The 22,447-nt window shown below is 41.1% G+C and overlaps 1 protein-coding gene across 1 annotated transcript; it reads left to right on the top strand.

Annotated features, from left to right (window-relative positions):
- Positions 1-1,690: 1,690 nt before the first annotated feature.
- Positions 1,691-20,874, top strand: LOC149319215 (coagulation factor X-like). Its single transcript, XM_089511304.1, has 8 exons — positions 1,691-2,004; positions 4,986-5,146; positions 9,861-9,885; positions 11,288-11,401; positions 13,179-13,310; positions 14,866-15,134; positions 17,415-17,532; positions 18,740-20,874. Exons 1-8 carry the CDS (start codon positions 1,926-1,928, stop codon positions 19,300-19,302), a joined length of 1,461 nt encoding a protein of 486 aa, XP_089367430.1. The 5' UTR covers positions 1,691-1,925; the 3' UTR covers positions 19,303-20,874.
- The last annotated feature ends 1,573 nt before the right edge of the window (positions 20,875-22,447 follow it).

The following is a 22,447-nucleotide window of genomic DNA, read 5'->3' on the forward strand; positions in this document are numbered from 1 at the left end:
TCCCTTGATTTTCTTTTCCCATTTTGCACAAGTATGTGTTCTAAGCTAGAAAACCGATATGGTGTAGTGATTTGGGTCCTGGACTAGAACTGCAGGATTTGGTTTTGTTTTGTCTTGTCCAACTTATGGCAACGCTAAAGCAACCCTATCACAGGTTTGTCTTGGTAAAATTTGTTCAGAGAGGGGCTGCTGTTGTCTTCCTTGAGTTTGAGAGAGAGTGACTTGCCCAAAATCACCCAGTGGTTTTCATGGCTGAGCAGATATTTCAACCCTGGTGTCTCAGAGTTCTAGTCCAGCATTCAAACCTCAGACATCATACTGGCTCTCAGGACTCCAGGAGAACAGGGACCAAATCCTTGGTTGGCCATGGAAATAATCTGGGTGACCTTTGGCAATTCACACGTTCTCAGCCTCAGAGGAAGGTAATGGCAAAACTCTCCGGAACAAAATTGGTCAAGAAAACCCTATGATAGGGTCATCTTAGGGTCATCATAAATCAGAAATGAAGAAACGCAACACACACACACACACACACACACACACAAATTATAAATCCAGGCATTTACCGCAACTGGTGGGAATTGTTTGGTTGAACGAGTGAGTGGGTGAGCAAAACACACACACATATATGGGTGTGTCTAAACATGAATAGATATAATTCTATTGCTGTATTTTTAAAGGTATCGTCGTATAAATGTCAATAAAAAATAAATTGTTTTGTTGCATTGATTGACTGATTGGTTGATAAATAATAGCTATGGGGCTTCCATGACATGACCTACTAAGGCTTCTGTGTGCACATGTTGAAGGAGTGTGAGAATGCCTACAGCAGGCCCTATTATAATTGTTCTAGCTAATTATCTCTTCCTTCTTGGATTGGCTCCTTCTGACATCTCTCATGGGAAATCCACAGGATGTGATACGTATAAGCTGAAGAATACACACTTTTTCTGTCTCCAAAATTCACATAACAATGATACCTTTATAAGACCAAGCAAAATGCCCAAATGCATGTTGCAAGCTTTCAAAGCTCCACTGGCTTCTTCATCAGGCAGAGGTGTTACAAATTATATAGGAGACAGAAAAATATGATGATGTTAATCACAGGCCTATATTTGTGTCAAGATGATATTCTCAGTTAAGATGGTAAGGAGGGACATCCCTGCAGGCAGGCTACACCTCCTTCTGAGTTCTGGGGTAAAGTTGAGGAAATAAAATGTAAATTCTTATAGCAACATGACAGGATAGTTCCTTTGAGATCCAGGTTGCCATTGTCCTTTGTGAGGTTACCAGCCTCTTTGTTAGGCAGAGGACATTGAATTTCTCAAGAAGCCTCCATGCTGTCGTATCATGAAAACGTTTGTGCTGTTTAGGTAAAGCACACCAAATTCAGTCAACTTTCTTTCTTTCTTTCCTCTGATTCAGCATTTCAAAGTAGAAAACATGCTGATTTTTCTCCCTTCAGATACGTCACCAGCATACTCATAACAAATATTCATTGGAAAGAAAGTCGAAAGAGCACATTAGGACTTCATTAGGAATGAATTGCTCTGCCTGGCTGTAGTTATTTTGAATTCCCTTCTGAAGGACTCTCTCTGTGAGAAAGAGGGAGAATTCCTGTAAATGTAATCTGCGCTTGAACTTTTCATGTGCTTCCTTGATGCTTAAATATCTGAGACAAACAGCAGGGGAAAGCTCTCTGTTCAGGCACCATTGCATGCTTTTAATCTGCTACAGACTGTGACCTTACTTGGAAAAGACCAGGATGTCCAATCAGTCAGCACAACAATTTGAAGAACCCATATCCAAACACAAACACATTTGTTGTGTGTGATAAGGGCTAGAGCACAGCAACAGGAAGTGTGCTGCTTGAACCTTGTTCACACAGCTAACCTTGAAGAGGAACAGAGTGTTGTTTTCCTTCCATGGGCACTATGGCTAACCAGCTGCTCCTCATTCTGATCTTCAGTTTTTTGTCAAGTCTCCTGAAGGCAGAAAGAAATGGTAAGAGAACCTTGTTCCGTTTCCCCCTTCCTTATGCAATTCATTTTATTTCTTTAGAGTAAAAAGTATTTCTCTTTTCGGTAAGTAAGGAGCACTTTAAGACAAGTCTTCAGTGAAAGAGATTTGGTCTTATATGTCATTTATTTAACAAGCGTCTTTGCTATTTTTCATATCTCTTATCTTTCCAAGACAGCTTACAATAGGAACCACTAAAAATTCAGAAACAATTTTTTAAAAAAATCTGATCTGTGAACAATTGTAAAATAAACCAGCTAAAATAAAATCTTGGTGTGGCCAGACAGCATGTGAATCAGTTTCTTTCCTACTAAACTACACTATGAGTGAAATTTACAGAGAAAAATGTAAAAAAACAGCCTCTATAAATACAGTTTTTTCTTTCTGTAAAACGATAGAAATCTCTCCACTGTCAGTGGGGAGGGGAGACATAAGATGATAAAAAGACAGGAGAATCCTACTTAGGAGGAAAAAAAATAGCATAGGGAATAGCAAACCCAAAGTCTTGTTTGCCGTGGATCCTAGACTGATGACTATGTTATAATAGTATACTTTTTAAAAAGGTTTTTTTTAGAGAGATACGGAACAAAAACAAAGAAGAACAGTAGAATATTAAATTAAAAACTAAAAATGGGGAAGTCCTTCTGACAGAGCAGTGAAGCTTGCATTGAACTGAACTACTTGCACTGCTAAGCGTTCTAACAAAGGTGTGAATAATGTAACTTCCTAAAAACTTCATGTACTGTAATTTTAAAAAATGCAGTAGCATTGAGACTTCCAGGCAATGAACAAACGGCCTTCTAAAGTTTTTTCTGTGTTTTTCGGGCTGTGTGTCCATGTTGTAGAAGAGTTTATTCCTGATGTTTTGTTGTCTTTAGAAAAAGGGATTTAAGTGGTCTCTGCATTTTAACACTTGGCTCAGGTGTTAAAATCCTTTAGCTCAAAGATATGTCACACAGATTTAATTGTAAATAATTGTTGCAGAAGTGCACTTAGGATCATAATGTAAACTATAAGCAACTGGACCAATAGTTCTAAATTCCACACAGGGGAAGCAGAAATGGCTATCACATGGTAAAAAATGACAGCATCAGGAAGAACTGTATGCTTTTCCCTTTTTCTATGGCTACCACTGATTGCCAAGAAAATAGATTTTTGCACTGTTAAACAGACAGAAAGTACAATTTGCTGAGTGCGGGGAAGAAAAGCAGAAGAGAGAACCAGCAGATTGGGTCAAGATTTTGCACTCGGTCCATAAATAAAGTAGCAATTATGTTGACATATGGAGAAGAAGGCTTTATAGAAAAAGAGAGTTCTGCCTTGGAAAAGTTATTTTTGAGATGGCAGAGAGATCTATTTGATAGATCAGTATAGTAGTAGCCAGCAAAGTGGTTCAGTATGAAAAAATGCAGATGCCAATAGAAGTAATGGGAAGTTCAATCCTTTCAGCACCCAGGAAATGATGGTGGAGTTCAGGGTGCCACAGCCAACACTATTGTAAATACATAGTTGCTGAGTGGATGGTTATCCCAACACCCAAAAAGGTAAAGATGGTGGTGTGCTTTTCTTCTGTAATTTCACCCTTTGCCTCATCTAATACATCACTAGATTGATCAGTATGCTGGACTGGAGAAAGAAAAGGAGTCCTGGAATATTGAAAACTGGGCATCAGGCAACACCAAAAGTAGTAGTATTTGCTGAGGTCATCTGAGGAGACAAAACAGAGAGAAAAAAACCTTGACAGAAGAGATGGAAGAAAATGGCTTCCTGCAGTGGAATGAGTGATCAATCATAAGGAGGAGATGAATTTTATCTAAGGCAGCCAAGAGGTCAAGGAAGGCAAGGGCAGGAGACCTTTGGATTTAGCAGTAGAATGAGTGTGTGTAACTTCAGTGATTTCAGGGCAGTGTAGTGAGGGATGGGTGGGGGATGTCAGGTTGTAGCAGGTGAAAACAAAAAAGTTAAGAAGGTGGACGGATAGAGCAAACAGCACATTCCAAGAGTTCAGAAGCAAAAGCAAAGGGGGGCTGGCAGAGTTAGAAAAGGATTGACTAAAGGAATTTATGTGTGCGGGAGTGTGTGTGTGTTAGCAATGTGCAGACTGTGTCATGTTTTGGACCCAGTTGCAATTAGAGGGGTTGATTGATGTTGTGGGTGCTTGGTTAACAGTGGGGGAGAGAGTCCTCAGGATTTAGATGAGAAGAACCATCTCAGCAAGCAAGGCCAGGCTGACGAAAGAAAGGACTGAGCAGGAAAAAGGAAAGGTTTATGAAGGAGGAACAGGGCAAATGTAATAGTGTGGTGGTTAGCCTTACTGCCACTTAAGACAAGATGAACCATGGGAGAAGGATGGAAAAGGGGGAAAGAGGCCTTAGTTGAATATAAAAGCTAGAAAATAGGCACTTAGAACTTCTAACCCTTCTTCTTACTAGGTATCTTTTCATTTATAAAAGAAGAAAAAAAGAGAGGGAGCAAAAGAGAGAGACTGAAGGCATCTTACAATAATTAGAGTGAGTGTAGATGTAGAAATGTTCCTTGGCAAAAGAAACAGTGCAGTAGTGCCATCAGATACTGTAAACTACAACTCTAATAATCCATGGCTATGCTGGCTGATGCTTCTGTGAACTATAATCTACAGTATAACATTTCAAGGGCATCAGGTTGCCTTCCCCCATCATCATCTTTATTTATTTATATCTCAGCTTTCCCTCCAAACCGGGTCTCAACATGGCTAGGTGAACATTCTACTCTTGTCTTGCCGCATGCAAAATTAGCAAGGTAGAGAACCTTTTAGCCAGAGGAAATTATGACAATGAACTGGGCTTGTAAATACAGATTTTTTTAAACTGAAAAAACATTAAGCAACTACCCTGTTCTAAGAGAAATGAATAAGACAGATCTGCACTACTAATTCATGGACAATGCAATTTCCATATGATTTTTCCCAATAATGTTTCTTCTTTCAGTATTCTTACGAGATAAAATTGCAAACAAATTTCTGGAAAGAAGAAAACGTGCAAATTCTGCATTTGAGGAGTTCAAGCAAGGAAATATTGAAAGAGAATGTATGGAGGAGAAGTGCTCAAAGGAAGAAGCCAGAGAAGCTTTTGAAGACCATGAAAAAACAGTAAGGATCAACTTACAAATGGATGTGTTTTGTCATAATGTAGTAGCTGTACTATAAGCCAGTGTAGTGTTGTGGTTGAGTGTTAAATTCTAGGAGACCAAGGTTTGAATCCCCACTTGACCATGGAAACCCATTGGGTGACTTTGGGCCAGTCACACTCTCTCAGCCTCAAGGGAAGCAATGGCAAAACCACTCTGAACAAATCTTGCCAAGAAAACCCCATGATAGGGTTGCCTTAGATTCACCATAAGTCAGAAATATCTTGAAGGCACACAGCAGCAGTACCTGTGAAGCCACACTGTAGTAGCTGTCAGTTCCCCAAAGCAAAGTAATATGGAATAAAAATAAGACTAGGCCTGATGTGACTGGGGGATTCTGGGAGTTGTGGTCCACCTGTATGTGATGCCTTGTCAGTCTTGCTTCTTTGTCACTCTTCTCTCTATTTGCAGTTTCGTTCCATTTACTTCTAGTTGACTACAGATAATTTCCCCCATCCCCCAAACAATAAGGTGTAGCTATAGGGCAGGAAAGGAGGCAGAGGCTGCTGCAACACTGCATAACTTGATACTACCTTAACTGTCATGGCTCCATCCTATAGAATCCTGGGATGTGTAGCTTGTTATGGAACCAGTGATTACAGATTGGAAAATTCTGAAATAGCAAGGTTCCCACAGACTGTTTTTTCCCAGGGGCCCAATCACACTACAAAATTATAATGCTATTATTCCAGTTTAACTGCTGTGGTTCTTTCCTATGGAATCAGGATTTGGAGTTTGTGTTATGTGTTGTTTGTCTTCAAGCCATTTCTGACTTACCGTGTACTCGACTATAAGTCGACCTCATGTATAAGTCGAGGGCAGGTTTTGGGGCCAAAATTATGGTTCTTAATATGACCCTTGGATAGGTCAAGGGTAAAATTTAGGGACATGTAACAAAGGATCTAGATGATGAAGCAAAGGAAAACAAAGTCAAAGAACCTACAAAATTATGGCAGGCATAAATGTTTTGGGTAAAGACTGGATGGAAGAGTAGAGGGAGGTCAGTGCTTCCAGGAAAGATTGCAATCTTGCCTTTCACCAGGGGATAGTTCCCTATTTAATAAGAGTTAAAGTATAGTGTTTACATTGACCCATGGATAAATCAACCTAGGTTTTGGAGGTCAATTTTTTGACTAAAATTTCTAGACTTATACATGAGTATATACAGTACAACAACCCTAACCTGGAGTTTGCTTGGCAAGTTTCTTCAGAGGGGGTTTGCCATTGCCAACCTTTGAGGCTGAGAGAGTCTGACTTGCTCAAGGTCACTCAGTGAGTTTGCATGGCCAAGTGGGATTCAAGCTTTGGGCTTTAGAGTCATAGTCTAATGCTCAAACCACTACACCAAACTGGCTGACGGAGATGAATTTGGAATTCTCAGCCAGAGAAATCCTCCATTGACCTTAAAAAAAACTAGAAACCCCAGTATTCCATGAAATGAAACTATGGTAGCTAAAGTAGAATAGCAGTGCTACGATTTGGGACTAATTGAAAAGTTGCTGGCATGAGCTTTGGTTGACTTCCGCCTATGCATGCATCTGAGGAAGTAGACTGAAGTCTACAAAAGTTCATGCTACCAACTGCTTTATTTCAGTTAGTCTCAAAGGTGCCACAAGATCCCTTTGCATACTGATTTTCCAGACTAACACAGCTGTACCTTTGAGTGCTATAACTGTGTAGTATGGATGGGCCTCAGATCATTCTTTATAGCAGCGATGGACAAAGAGTGGCCTTGGACGGTATGGCACATTTCAATGTCTTAGTCTGGCCATACTCCCCAGACTGACCCTTTTTTCTCTAAGGGTGCCAGGCACTAATATCTGTATATGTGCCCACTGACTACAACTGTATAAGCAAAAGCAGTGTAACTGACCAGGCCTTGTATCATTTTCTGTAAGTCCATCCATCCTGCTTCCCAGGAATCTAGTCATCATGTAAAAGTTATCATGGTCATCTCCAACTTCTGGAGAACATTATGAAGTTAGATCCTAGGACCCACTGTGTCGGTCTAATAGACCTCTTTCTGAATTAAGATAATACCTTATAATATGGTAGAAAATTAGAATAGTGGGAAAGATTTTAAATTAGCTACTTATGTACATAATCACCTTAGTTGACAGCTAAGTAGCATCTCTCAGAATGATCCCCTCAATACTAATTTGAAAGGCAGCAGCTGCTGTGAGTGCCCGGAGTCTGCTTTCTTGTGGACGAGGACACAGCAGACTGACATTTCCATTCCTCTCCAGCAAGCAATCTCCAATACAATAGTCAGAAGCAGGATCCCTCTTGTAATTTCTCCTTGCATCGAAGATCATTTGCAGGAATGTGGTGGAAATGTCAGTCTACTGCATCCCAAGCAACAGGAAAACAGATCTTCTTTGCTCACAGTGGCCTGATAAATCAGAATTCGGGGACTTTTACAATCTCTGTGTATTCCCTACACTATTGAGTACATCGGGATTGTGACTATGCATTAGTTACAGATGCATAATTCTAGGTTACACATTCATAACTGTGATCATGAATTCTAGCCATTGTCTATATAGACTATCTGCTTCATATGAGGGTTGGGCTGGTGTACACTGATGCAAGAACTTTATCTTCTTCTCTAAAGTACTTGTGAGCTTGAGTCTTTTACTCATTCATTGCATAATATGTCATAACCTGGTTGTGAGTAAGTATTGTTCAACAATGATACATTGTAATTGTGCTTTTGGTACATTTAACTCATTCTACTCATCTATTGTAAATTTGCTGTTGTTGTTGTTAACTGCCCTTGAGTCGACCTCAACTCATGATGACCCTATAAATGAGACATCTCCATGACCCTCTATCTTCTACTGCTCTGCTCAGGTTTTGCAGCCTCAGGCCTGTGGCTTTCCTGATTGAGTCTAGCTATCTGGCATGCAGTCTCCCTCTCTCTTTCTATTGCCTTCCACTTTTCCCAGCATCATTGCCTTTTCTAATGAGTCACTCCATCTCATCAGGTGGCCAAAGTACAAAGGCCTCAGTTTAGTCATCCTGGCTTTCAGGAAGAGTTTAGGCTTGATCTGGTCTGGGACCCATTTGTCTTTTGGCTGCCCATGGTATGCTCAGCACTCTTCTCCAGCACCACATTTCAGATGAGTTTATTTTCTCTCTGTCTACTTTCTTTACTGTATAGCTCACACATCTGTACACGGTAATGGGGGAATACTATGGTTTGGACAATCCTAAATTTTAGTATTCAGTGTTATGTCTTTACATTTTAAGATCTTGTCTACTTCTTTCATAGCTGCCCTTCCCATTCTTCGTCTTCTTCTAATTTCTTGACTGTAATTTCCACTTTGATAATTGTTTGATCCCAGGTATGTGAATTCTTTTACTATATTTATTTTATCATTATCATTTAGTTCTTTTGTGGTTATTATTTTTGTTTTCTTAATATTCAGCATTAAGCCTACCTTAGCACTTTCTTCTTTGGCTTTCTTTAGCAATTGTTGCAGGTCTTTGCTGTTTTTTGCTAGTAGTATGGTGTGATCTGCGTATTTCAGGCTGTTAATGTTTCTTCCACCAATCTTCACTCCTCCAGCTTCTGAGTCTAAGCCTTTTCTGTGTATAATATTTTCTGCATACAGGTTGAATAAATAGGATAGTAGAATGCATCTTTGCCAGACCTCTTTTCTGATTGGGAACCATTCTGTTTCTCCATATTCAGTTCTGACTGCAGCCTCCTGTCCTGAGTACAGGTTATGCATCAAGACAATCAGGTGAAGTGACACACACATTCCTCTAAGACCAAGCCAAACCTTTTCATGATCTATGCCGTGAAATGCTTTGGTGTCATCAATAAGGCACTTGCAGATTTTCTTCTGGAATTCCCTGGTGCATTTCATTATCTATTTGTATGTTTGCAGTGTGATCCCTAGTGCCTCTTTCCTTCCCTGAATCCAACTTGCACCTCTTGCTGCATATATGATAGGAGTCTTTGCTGCAGAATTTTGAGCATGACTTTGGTTGTGTGGGAAATTGGTGCAATGGTCCTGCAGTCTTTTATGTCTCCTCTTTTGTGGATGGGAATGTGTACTGATCACTTCCAATCTGTAGGTCACTGCTTAGTTTTTCATATTTGTTGACAGATTTAGGTTAGAATTAAACTTTATTCTGTTGCTCTGGATTGTGGCAATTCTATTGACATGTCATCTATTTCTGGTGATTTATTCTTCCTAACTGCTTTGAGTGCTACTTTCACTTCACTTTCCAGAATATGAGGTTCATCTTCATAAGTTTCTTCTTCCCATTTGTGAGTCATCATTTCACATTTTTATATAGCTCTCTGTATTGTAAATGAAACATGATATTGCCTCAAAATCATACTAGGTTGTCTTAGGAACAACTCTTATTATCCAAGGAAACATCCATAGAGTACAGTATAGCACATATTAGGAAGCAGGAAAATAACTTGCTTTTTGTAAAAAGGGATATGTTTGATCATTGGGTGAAAATGGAGGGAAAGCTTTTAATTTTTATTTTTTTTAAAAAAAATACAGACTTTCAGAAGTATTATATAATATACTTCATGATTAGCATCAAAGGATTGTATTTTTAAAAAATCTTATTAAAAATATTTGTTTATGTTATTAACATTATATTAAATCCACTAGCTTTGCTAAACTCTGCTGTTTCTTTTTCATCAGGATGAGTTCTGGAATGTTTATGTAGGTAAGAAATCGAGATTTTTGTTTTGAATTTAATGCCCCCCCCCCAAAAAAACACACCTTGTTATATATTTTAAAGTGATTTGTATTTTGTTCCTTATAGTGCCTGAACACCGTAAAGCAGTGCTTCTCAAATAGTGGGGCGGGCCCCCCAGGGGGGACGCGAGGCTCCGTAAAGGAGGGCGCGAGGCTCTGTTATGCAGAGGTGTACTTATAACAATTTTATAGACAAATGATACTATTTACACTCGCACGGGGGGCGCGAAATGTTTTCTTCTTCCTAGGGGGGCATGACAGAAAATAATTGAGATGCACTGCCATAAAGGCACCTCAATCTTCTATCTCAGAAACTAAGCAGGGTCAGGCCTACTTAGTACTTTGATGGGAAACCACCAAGGAATACCATGTGTTGTAGGCTGTATTACAGAGGAAGGAACTAGCAAAACCAACTCTGAGTATTCCTTGCCTAAGAAAACTTGGTGAAATTAATGGGGTCACCATACTTCAACAGGCAATTTGAAGGCGCACACGTACACATACATATTCAAAGTCAGTTCAAGCCATAGCTACATCTTTAACTTACAGTTGTACCATATAGTGACAGGATGGTGCTGTTCTGCTTTTTCCCATCCTAGTAGAAGCTCTGTTCAGACCTTATGTATGTTCTCATCACCCCACCCACAACCATGGCCAGATAACACTAATGCAGGGAAAGGCCTGTGCTAGTTAATTTGTATGTTGTTAAACACATACATAGCATTTTAGCCTACAACATGAGCAAATAACTCTTATCCCTGCTGCAAGGAGCTTACAATTAAATCTGGACAGGTTCAGATTCTAAGAGCCTGAGCAGACGGAAGAGAAAATCCGGCTTACCACCAGGTTTCCTGATTTATGAGAAGAACATGTTGTTCATACCGCCAGCTCCCAGAACAGGTTGAACATCTATGGACAGTCCACACCACCTCCTCTTTTGTCTGAAAGCATTGACCTGTCAAAATGGGGCATTGCACTGTGCAATTTTTTTTTCTATTCCTCTGGTGGTCTTTGGTGCAGCTCACCACTCGTGCGCATGTGCAATCGTTTTGTGGGCAAGCAACAAGTTATGGGCAGCAATGGGGCCAGCCCTTTCCCCCATCTCCATACCAGGGCTCAGTCCACATGTCAGTAGGATAGTGGATACTTTCCAGTTTGAACTGAAGTAAACTGATTGATCTAACCCTGGTTTCAAGTCAAGTTCATTAAAGGAGTAATAGATCACTAGGTTTTACAGGTAAACTTTGCTTTTAGAAAATAATACAACCATATCAAAAGTATCTCCTAGTACATATTGCTGTATTTTCATTGGTAGCATGTAAACATTTTAACTTCTTAGATTATAAAAACTTATTTTTTTTCCATATTAGATGGTGACCAATGTAAGTCGAACCCTTGCCATTATGGAGGGACATGCAAAGATGGCATTGATAGCTATACCTGTACATGCTTGGATGGTTATCATGGACAGAACTGTGAATATAGTAAGTCAATGTTTGCAGTGACTTTTACCTTGTATTATTAGCTTGTGTAGGACAGAGCAAGCAGGTGTAATTCAGATGTTCTCAGCTGCGATGCCCAGGAGCTCTACTTAGCATTTACTTGTTTATTTATTCAATTTATACCTTTTCTAGCAAGGGATTCAATGCAGCTTACAATACTTTAAGAGGCTTAACTAAATTTTTATTTTGCAAAAAGTTAAAAACAATATAACAACAATTCTGTTTAAAATTACATGGATTGAAAACAGCAAAACATGATTGAAAAGTAAAAATAAAAACAAAGAATACCAAATTTGACACCTTTTTGTCATGTGATTAAAAATCAAAGGCTTGACTAAGTAGGAAAAGGTTTTGCCTGACAGTGAAAAGGAAGCAGATATTGGTTGATCAGACCTTCTTTGGAATGGAGTTCCAAATAGGGTTGCCATAACTCCGGACCTCCAAAACGGGAAAAATGTAGGACAAAATTTTCAAATGTAGGACACAGGAAAATGTGTTCTACATTTGAAAATTTTGTCCTACATTTTCCCGCGGAGGGGAGCGGAGGCCAAGCGGCGAGGGAAAGCCTCCACTTAAGGAGGCTTTCCCTCCCCGCCTGGGCCCTGGGCCTTGCCGCGATTGGAGGCCGCGGAGGAAGGGCCAGGCCGCGGGCGATCGCCGGGGCCTCACTTCCTTCCCCGGCCTCCGCAGAGGCCGCGGAGGAAGAGCCAGGCCTCGGGCGATCGCCGAGGCCTCCCTTCCTTCCCCGGCCTCCGCAGAGGCCGCGGAGCAAGGGCCAGGCCTTGGGCGATCGCCGGGGCCTCCCTTCCTTCCCCGGCCTCCGCAGAGGCCGCGGAGGAAGGGCCAGGCCTCGGGCGATCGCCGGGGCCTCCCTTCCTTCCCCAGCCTCCGCAGAGGCCGAGGAGGAAGGCGCGAGGCTGCTGGTGATCGCCGGGGCCTCGCCTCCTTCCTGGCCTCTGCGGAGGCCAGGAAGGAGGGAGGAGGCTGCAGGGAGGCGGGGAGGTTGGCGCGGCTGTGCGCAAGAGGCGCCACCTCCCTGCAGCCTCCTCCGCCCCAGGCCTCGCTGCCCCCCTCTTCCTCCGCGCGGCCATGCGCGGTGGAGGAGGAGGAGGGCAGCGAGGCCCCCTGGGTTGCTCCGCAACCCCGCTGCAACCGGGCTTTACCCGGTTTTTGGATGGCACCCATGCTGGGAGCGGGCAGGTGCCACCAAAACCAGGAAAAACCCAGTTGCAGCCGGGTTATGGCAACCCTAGTTCCAAAGCCTAGGAGGATCCACTATGTCCTAATGAAATGGGCCTGTGATAGTGGCAGGACCAAGAGAAAGCCCTCCCCTGAAGATCTTAAAACTTTTTTTAAAAAAAGCAGAATAATCAATTGGCAAGGCAGAAGCTGAAGAACAACCAGTCCCACACCCACCTTTCCACAGGGTATAGCAGAAAAATAAACAGGTGTAGTTTTCTTTGCTAAACATATTAAAATGGGCTACAGGTTGGATTGGTGCAGGAAGGAAAAGGTGTGGAAAAGCAAAACAGGAAACTGGCAAACACACAAATGAGCAGTCAGTGCATATAGCCATGCAAAGGTTACCAATTCTAAAGAGCTAGAGCCCCTATGGTTATAAACAACAGCAATGCGACTGGGGCTGTGTGTGTTACAACTTCAGACAAATGTCTCAGGCCTTCTTTCCGAATGTTAACTTTGCAAACAGGTCATGGATATGTTTGTTTTCAATGCTCATATGTTTTTACCCTGTATGCAGCCATACAGAAATCCTGCAAAGTGGACAATGGAGGCTGCTGGCAGTTCTGCAAACATGTAGGAAATAGTGTGGAATGCTCTTGCACTGATGGGTATATCCTGGACAACAATGGACAATCCTGTGTTGCTACAGGTATAAATGCATTGAGCTACTTTGGAACAGCATACATTTTCAGTGGCATTTTTAATCAAACTTTCCCATGTGTATAATGTTGGTATGTAAACTTTAATATGATGCTGCAGAAATGTAGATTATTTCTGTTGAGGCGCAGACTTTCTTATAGAATCTGATAAACAGAATTTCTAAGTCAAAAGTAACATTGTTGGACCATTTGAACTGAACATTTTTCCTTGATTCTTTTATACTAAACAATGTACTCTTGACAATGTCTGTCCAACAGTGGGATGCAGAGAGAGGAAGGGAGGAAAGAAATTGTCTTGTTAGATGAACTGGAGTCTATTTGCATTGTGCAGGATCAGAAGTTACCTTTATGTCTTCACTTGGCTTTTGTTAATTTCATCAGCAAGCTTTCTAGATGTAATAAAAGAATAGGACATAATAAAAAAAATGCTTAACTGTACATTGTTTACTTAAAAGTAAGTCCCACTGAGTTCATTGAGGTTTATTCCCAGATCAATTTATCTGGCTCTGGCAGTACATTTATTAAACAAATATAATTAGAACATTCCTTTTCCCCTAATGCACACCCCACCCCACTCTTCTAAGGCCCTGTCCAGATGGGCCATTTTGTATGTACTCTGTACGCACTAGGGTTGCCTGGGGGTGTCTCTTTTAGACACCTGCAAACCTAGTACGTACAGAGTATGTACAAAATGGCGGCGCCCTGTTCACACGGGTGCCGCCATTTTGATGTAACGGCCGCATTGCATCCAAACGGTGCGGCCGTTACATCTTGGCACTGCTGAAAGACACTTGTGGCACCCTTTCAGTGGTGCCAGAAGGAGCTCCGTTTTGGAGCTCCTTCTGCCGTGCATATTGCTGGTGCAGCCTTTACACAGCCACGCCAGTGATACAGAGAGAAAGGGGCCGAGTGGCCCCTTTCTCTCTCTCCCCTTTCCAGGCCGTGAGGAAGCAGCCTTTTGCCACTTCCCTGAGTCCAGGAAAAGCGGTGGATCGGGGCCTCTGGGGCTGCCACTGTGGCAGCTGAGGCCCCGATCTGTCGGGGAAAGGGGTGATCTGTACACCGCCTAACTTATTTTCTGAAAATCCAGTGTCACCTTGGCTTTCCTAGCGTATTATCTCATAGACTGCATCCCCATTGCAGAAATAATTCAGTTTGACACCCCTTTAATTGCCACGGCTCAGTGCTATGGAGTTCTCAGCCAGAACTCTCTGAAAGAGAAGGCCAAATAGCTCACACAACTACAATTCCCAGGATTCTATAACATTGAGCCAGGGCATTCAAGTGGTGCCAGACTGGATTATTTCTGCAGTGGAGATGCAGCCTCAGTTTCCTTTGCTGATTTTCTGCCTGTTTTACTTTCTGATTCCCCCTTTCCTTGGGTCTATTCTGTACAGTTGTCATCTGCTTAAACTGAACTCTAAGAAAATAAATACTTTAGCCTGCATGCAAACTGATGCTGGAAAAATTTACCTTTTTGTTTCCTGAGCATAAGTTGTCTTGTTCACATTGCTCTGTTTTTAACTGCCAACAATTATTTTGCAGCTGATTACCCATGTGGCAAAATCAAAAAGATAAAAACAAAGACAAAAAGGGAAGCAAGTTTACCTAACTTTTCACTCAACACTTATGACTATGATGCCATTCCTGAAGAAAATTACTACGACAGTCCCCAGAGTTTCACAAGTGTGAGTCCCCATCTACCGTCTCAGGATGGAAATGCACTTAATGAGGAAGATGTCAACTCTGACCCAGACCGTGACAGGCGAATTGTTAATGGGTCCAATTGTGAATTGGGTCAATGTCCCTGGCAGGTAAATCTATTTAATCTATAGATGACAATCCCACTTGACTGATTTTCATCCCTTATTTGTTTCAAATTCAATTGTTTTGAATTGTTCCTTACTTAAAATCTTGATATAGAAAAGTTTGTCTTCTCTTTCTCTTTCTCTACATATGTGTGTAGATAGCAACTATCTATAACAAAAACTTGGAAGCGAAGGATGTCAGGCCTGGTTAGTACTTGGATGGGAGACCACCGAGGAATACAAGGTCCTGTAGGATATATTTTGGAGGAAGAGACTGGCAAACCCACCCTGAGTATTCCTTGGCTAAGAAAATCCTATGAAATTCATAGGGTCACCATAAGTCAATATGTGACTTGTGGACACACACACAGAGACAGAGAGAGATGTAAATATGTAGAGACAAAGATAGAAATAGATAAAAATTAAGTTGCAGCAATTTTCTCTAGTACACAAATGTGTTCATTGTATTTCACCTTGAAAAGAAGTGGGTTGTGAAGAAAATCTTTAGGGTCACAGTTGCTCTTTCAAGACTTGCAAGACCCCTGTTTGTAAAGCACCATAGATTATCACATGGATAGGAAACCAACAATAAACAAACCAAATGTGTCCCTTGTCTCCCCACACCTCACATTTCCCCACAGTTGTCACCCCAACCTCAGTCTCTACCTGGCAATTGTTGTAGTTGTCAACTGCCTTCATGTCGATCTCAACTCATGGCGATCCTGCTGACGAGACATCTCCAAGACCTCCTGTCTTCTACTGCTCTGCCCAACTCCTGAAAGCTCATACTCACGAGCTCTTTAATAGAGTCCATCCATCTAGCATGCAGCCTTCCTCTCTTTCTACTTTCCTAACATTATTGTTTTTTTCCAATTATTCAGGTGTTCTCATGATGTGTCCAAAGTACACCAGCCTAAGTTTTGTCATCTCAGCTTCCAATTAGTCCTTCTCAAAAAGGAAAGTCCATTGGCACCAATGGCTTTTTTCCTGTCTGAGTTTGCCTAAAGTCTAATGGCCAAGTAGCGAAAGAATATTTGGGTCTGAAGTCACAATGGGAAATGTGCCATTTTGGCTCCCTTCCAATTCCTCCTCTCCCCTCCACCAGACAGACCAACACACACACACACACACAGAGGTTTTGAAAGATTCACTGTCATGCATCTTTTTTGCAAGGAAGAAGGGGGAAGAAAAAGAGAAAAGGAGGAGGAGGAAGGAGAAAGGAGGTGAAAGAGAAAGGGAAAGACAGAAGGTATCCTGAAGGGGTAACCTAGGGGTCATTCACACTTTGCTTTTTTTAAGCAGAGCGATGTGAATAACCTCTCTCACACATTCTGGTTTTGTTTTTCACATTATTATTATTTATTGGAGCTGCATCAGTGCACATTTCTATGAGTTCTGTTGCTCACACATACAAGCACTCAAATTAACATATAGACGATGATGTGAATTTATTCAAAATGCATTCAAGGCATGCTGAGTTTAATCCCAAATTATCTCGAGTCTATTCACATCAATTAGTCACACTACTGATGATGCAAATCTTTTTTAAAAACTCAGGAAAACAAAGAGATATTATCCCAGGGTCATTGGGGTTTTGGCAGCGCCCCCCCCCCCCAACTTAATCGGGTGCATTCAGGATGTATGTGAACAACAGAGATTCATTCCGGATTATTTTCACAATATCAATAACCCCCAAATAGATAATAGGTTCTCATAGATTTTTCACTATATTGATGACTATCAAATCAAATGGTGCTTATTCAATATTCATTGGTATGGAGCATTAATTCTCTCAAAACCATGGAGTGACTTTATTTGATCACTTTACTGTCTTGTACTGAACTCCAATGTTTGTTGTTTCCACAGTTCCTGAAATTTATATTTCAGAATTTGTATTAACCCCAGTGAATTACATTTCCCCCTCAAGCACTGTGTTGTTGTTACTGAGGATTTTATTTATTTCTGTTATGCACATAGTTACAAAGAATAATAAAATACGGAAATTCAGCCATCTGGTGAAGCAGTGTTCTAATAAATAAGTTCAGAAATGGACACCAACAATCTTCATGATCTTAAAAAACAAACCCCCAAACCCTAAGAATATACCATCAAAAGTTAAACACTGACTTTGATTCAATATGTAACCAATTCCATATTGAACCAGCACAACATCTCCATAAAAGATGAGAATTTGTCAATGGTGGGAGGAGCAAAAAAATTTCAAGGAAAAGAGTTAAATTAAAATGTATCATTCAAGAAAAACCTAATCCTGTATCCTCTTTTCAGGCACTTCTACTAAATGAGAAGGGAGAAGGGTTTTGTGGAGGAACAATTCTAAGCCAAATATACGTGCTCACTGCAGCTCATTGTATAAATCAAACAAAACACATTACAGTTGTTGTAGGTAAGTCTTTTCCATTATTATTGGGGATATTCATATAGTGGACAATTACATAAATATATTTATTAGCTAAGTGACAATGAAACAATGAGGAATAATTCTTACTGTTTTCTCTCTTTTTAACATCTAAAGATCTTGGTAATAGTATCATACATACACAAGCTTAATCTGTTTGCCATTTAATTTTTTTTTTTTTAAAAACTTAGTGTGTGATGGATTTCCAGTGGGCTGAGTTGAAGCGGGCCTAAATTAGACTAGAAGCTTCCGCTTCTGTTACAATCATAATCATATAAAAGAGAAATACTGTTTCCAATGGTAACATGCATTGTTATGATGCTCTTTCTGAGAATGTAGTCATATTCATGGGGTTTAATGAGGAAGGACATCATTGTATCATTAGTAGCTTACATTTTAGTCATGTTTCTCAGATAAGGGTCAAAGCCATTCAGAACTCCAGTGCCCTTTTCAAAATGATGCACTAATGCTTCCATGCTCTGGGAGAAATTTTTGGATGCCTTTAAATCAAGTGTGATCAAATGTAAATATACAGTGGGCCCTAGGTATCCTCTGGAGTTTGGTTCCAGAACCACTCATTTTTGTGAAAAAGCGGAATACAAATAATTATAATTATAATTATAATTATAATTATAATTATAATTATTACCAAAACCTGTGGATGCTCAAGTCCCATTATACGTATACAATGATATAGTAAAATTGTGTCCCTAATATAAAATGGCAAAATCAAAGTTTGCTTTTTGAAATTAAAAAATATATATATTTTCAAGCCATGGATGGTTGCAGAATCCATGGATATGGAGGGCTGACTGTACACATAAAGCACTAGTTGTTTCTCTTGAATCTGAACATAATTGGTTGTTATTTTCACATTGTTCAGTTCTTTTACTCTGTCCCAAATCTTTTGAGGCATAAGCCAACAACATTATTTGAGTTGATGTGGACAAACTAAGCCAAATAGCTGATTAAGCAGAGAGTGATTACTAGGTCTGCATGCCCTACCCTGCATACCAACAACTATATTTCTATCATAGCTTCTTTTTAATTCAGCTAGGTAAATTATAGTTTAATTTGAGTGCACTAAACAAGATATGAAATAAGATGTGATCTATCTGTGGTTTTTTTAATGAGATAATTTTATTAACCCATCACATTCATAACATATTAATTATATTTTATTGGTTTTCCACAGGGGAAGTGGATATAACCACAAAAAGAACAGGAACTCTTCTCACTGTGGACAAAGTATACGTGCATCAGAGATTTGTACTGGAGACCTATGACTATGATATTGCCCTCATTCAACTGAGGGACCCAATTCAGTTTTCTGAATATGTGATCCCTGCGTGCCTTCCCACAGCAGATTTTGCCAATCAAATCCTAATGAGACAACCTGCTGGTACTGTCAGTGGTTTTGGGCGTATTCATGAAAGAGGTCGAACATCCCCCAGACTTCAAGTAGTTAAATTGCCCTATGTTGAAAGACATACCTGCAAGCTGTCAAGTAATTTCCCAATTACTGAAAATATGTTCTGTGCTGGCTATAACACCCTGGCTCAAGACGCATGTCAGGGAGACAGTGGAGGCCCTCATGTAACTGAGTACAAGAGCACTTACTTTCTTACTGGTGTGATCAGCTGGGGAGAAGGGTGTGCAAGGGAGGGAAAGTATGGGGTTTATACAAAAGTGTCCAAATTCATAGGCTGGATAAAGAGAATAATGCGTCAAAGGCAAATCAAGCATGAACAGAACTGATCTTCCCTGAACATCATGTAATGGCACATTTCTTATGGGCAGTTTGCTGTGTGATTTGAATAAATTGTTCAGTTTATAACCGTGGAAAGGAACTAAGAGTATCCAGGTGTTTTGAAGAACATCTTCCACAATCCTTTACTATTGGCTATGGGTGGGTGGAGCTGATTGGTGGTACTTGTAAGCTAAACCACTGGAGGGCCAAACATTCCACAGCCTAGTTAAGGACCTTCATCACCATGCTATTTTGAAGGCCTAGTTTCTCATTTCACAGCATCTGTGGTGTATGGAATTAGTATTGATCTAACCTAGCTTGCTGATTAATCTGAGGTTTCCTACTCTAACACAAATCCCACATGTATTTACAGGTCTACGAAAAATCATTTCAAGTCTTTTATCTTGTACACTATTCCCAGAATCATCTTGGGCAGTTATAAATGCATAACCACTATAGTTACACAGCTACACAGTGACCCACCAACCGCATCTTACTGGGCAGCAGCTACTGGGATCAACATGGTTCTGTTCCTCTTTTGTTTGGGATACAGATGAGTGGCTTTCCCATCTCCTCCTGTGGATAATCTATGTTGTAACAGGCAGAAGCAAGGCCCATGTCACAATTCCCCCTTGCACCAGAGATCGCTTGTGTGAGTAGCATTGGCAATGTCAGTCATCTGCTTCCCGTTGATTGTAGTGGTTGCTGCCTGGTAAATTGGAATTGGGGTGACATTCATAGCCCCAACATGTGCCCTGAACTAGGGCATGCCTAAAGAATCATGAGTATGAAACAGTCACAAATGATCTATAGTATGCAAAACCTAACTGCCAAAGATGATTTTGGCCTTTATTTTTAAGAGACTTATATGGCTTTTAATGGGAACTTTGGTAATAGGCTTCCAGTAATTGATTATTTTTCTCCCTTTACTTACAGAATTAGATACTGATAATTACAATAAGACAATCTCCCAAAAGGTAGACATGCCTGGCGGGGTACAGACAGGCAGGGGAAGACGTCTTGGAGGTGTATTCTGCTGAATACGGAGCCTCCAGACTGCCCGCCCTGGGGGCGTGGCTCAGGTGATGGGGCTTCCACATGGGGGGCAGTGAAGACGCCTCACCTGGGGCCGTTTCTGACCCGCAGTTTCCAAACCGCCACCTCGCAGGACGCTGCAAAGAGAGAGGCAGTCTGTTGCAGGTAAACAGGGCAGAAAGTCCTGTGTTAAAACCAGCATAGCATGAGACTTGTACTTAGGTAGAATGAGCAATCACTTCCTGATCAGAAATATATGATGAAATTTTAAAGGAAAACCTTCATATTCACTAGGCCTGCCAGCCAAGAAATCGTTTCCCTGGATAGCCATTTTGGGGGGGAAATGAAGGTAGCATGTCATGCCTCTATACTCCATAGTGCCCTAAACAAATCATCACAGTGATTGCATGACAGCTTTGGAGGAACCTACTGAAGTATTCACATATTTTTATGCCTTTCTCTTTTGCAAATAATTTGATGATTTTATTCCTTTCATCCATTTGTATCAAATTCAATAATAAAACAATGTATCACACTTCAGACAATTCTGTTTTATTTGATTATACATCATAATTCAGAAATGTACTACTGTAATATTACAGGTCTTTCAGGAGGGACCATTTTATAAAATATAATATAGCTGGGTTTTATGGTTGGGAATGATGGCGATTCTGTTGAAGCCCTGGTTGATACCAGGAATAACAATCTTACCAGGGCTATAGACTCTATCACTCCCGCGTCCTTTCCAGCCTGCTTCAAATAAAAAAAACAGTACACAGAAGATCTTAGTCAAATGAAGTGGGCTGTACAACGACTAGAGTGCCAGTGGCGGAAACATCAGCATTTATCTGACAAGACACGCCATAAGAACCTATTGGATTCTTACGGAGTGGCAATAGATGCAGCAAAGAATTATTTCTATGCTGCACGTATTGCATCTGCAGAGTCTCGTCCAGCAGAGCTGTTCAGGGTGGGTAAAGAGCTAACCCAGCTGCCTCCCACCCTGAACCCTCTTGGAACAAACTAAGGCCTGCTTTGATGCTTTTAACGACTTTTTCACAGATAAAATCTCTCAGATAAGGGCTGATCTCAATGCCAGCATACTAACAGAAACAATAGGAGAGATATCCGGTGACTCTGTGGACTGTATTAAACTGGATCATTTTGAGCTTGTAAATACCAATGAAGTGGACAAGCTCCTTGGAAGTGTAAGGAAGAAGACGTGCCCTCTCGATCCTTGCCCATCATGGCTGACCGCTCAGGGAGGGCATGCAGTAAAAACATCATTACAACTTATAATAAATGCATCCTTTCGGGAGGGAATATTTCCATCAAAACTAAAACAAGCAATAGTGAAATCGCTTCTAAAAAAATCCTCCCTGGACCCTCTGATGAGAAACAACTATAGACCGGTCTCCCTTTTACTATTCTTGGGCAAAGTGATCAAGACAGCAGTCGCCTTCCAACTCCAAGCTGTCTTGGATGGAACCGATTATCTGGATCCATTTCAAATTGGCTTCAGGGCAGGATATGGAGTTGAGACTGCCATGGTCGCCTTAGTCAATGATCTCTGTCTGAGTATCAATAGGGGAAGTGTGACCCTGTTGGTGCTCTTGGACATCTCAGCGGCTTTTGATACCATCGACCATGGTATCCTCCTGGAACACCTGAGGGAGTTAGGTATTGGGGGCACTGCGCTCCAGTGGCTCCATTCCTACCTCTCAGGCAGATTCCAGATAGTGAGGCTGGGGGAAAGCTGCTCCTCTAAAAGAGAGATGACATTTGGCATCCCCCAGGGTGCCATTCTATTCCCCATGCTGTCTAACATTTACATGAATCCACTGGGAGAGATCATCCGGAAACATGGAGCATGGTGTTATCAGTACCTTAATGACACCCAGATCTATCTATCTATGTCTCCAACTGTTGCAGTGACTAAGGATGGCATCTCTCCTCTTGATGCCTGCCTAGGGTCAGTCACGGGCCGGATGAGGGAAAACAGGCTCAAGCTGAATCCAGAGAAAATGGAGGTACTTGTGATAGGTACCCCAAGTCCGAGGACAGAGATTTGTTGACCAGTCCTGGAGGGGGTCACACTTCCCCTAAAGGACAAAGTTC

Source organism: Sceloporus occidentalis, unplaced genomic scaffold (genome assembly GCF_023333645.1).
Source record: "Sceloporus occidentalis isolate IW3139 unplaced genomic scaffold, rSceOcc1.0.p SCAF_2, whole genome shotgun sequence".
Taxonomy (NCBI): Eukaryota; Metazoa; Chordata; class Lepidosauria; order Squamata; family Phrynosomatidae; genus Sceloporus; species Sceloporus occidentalis.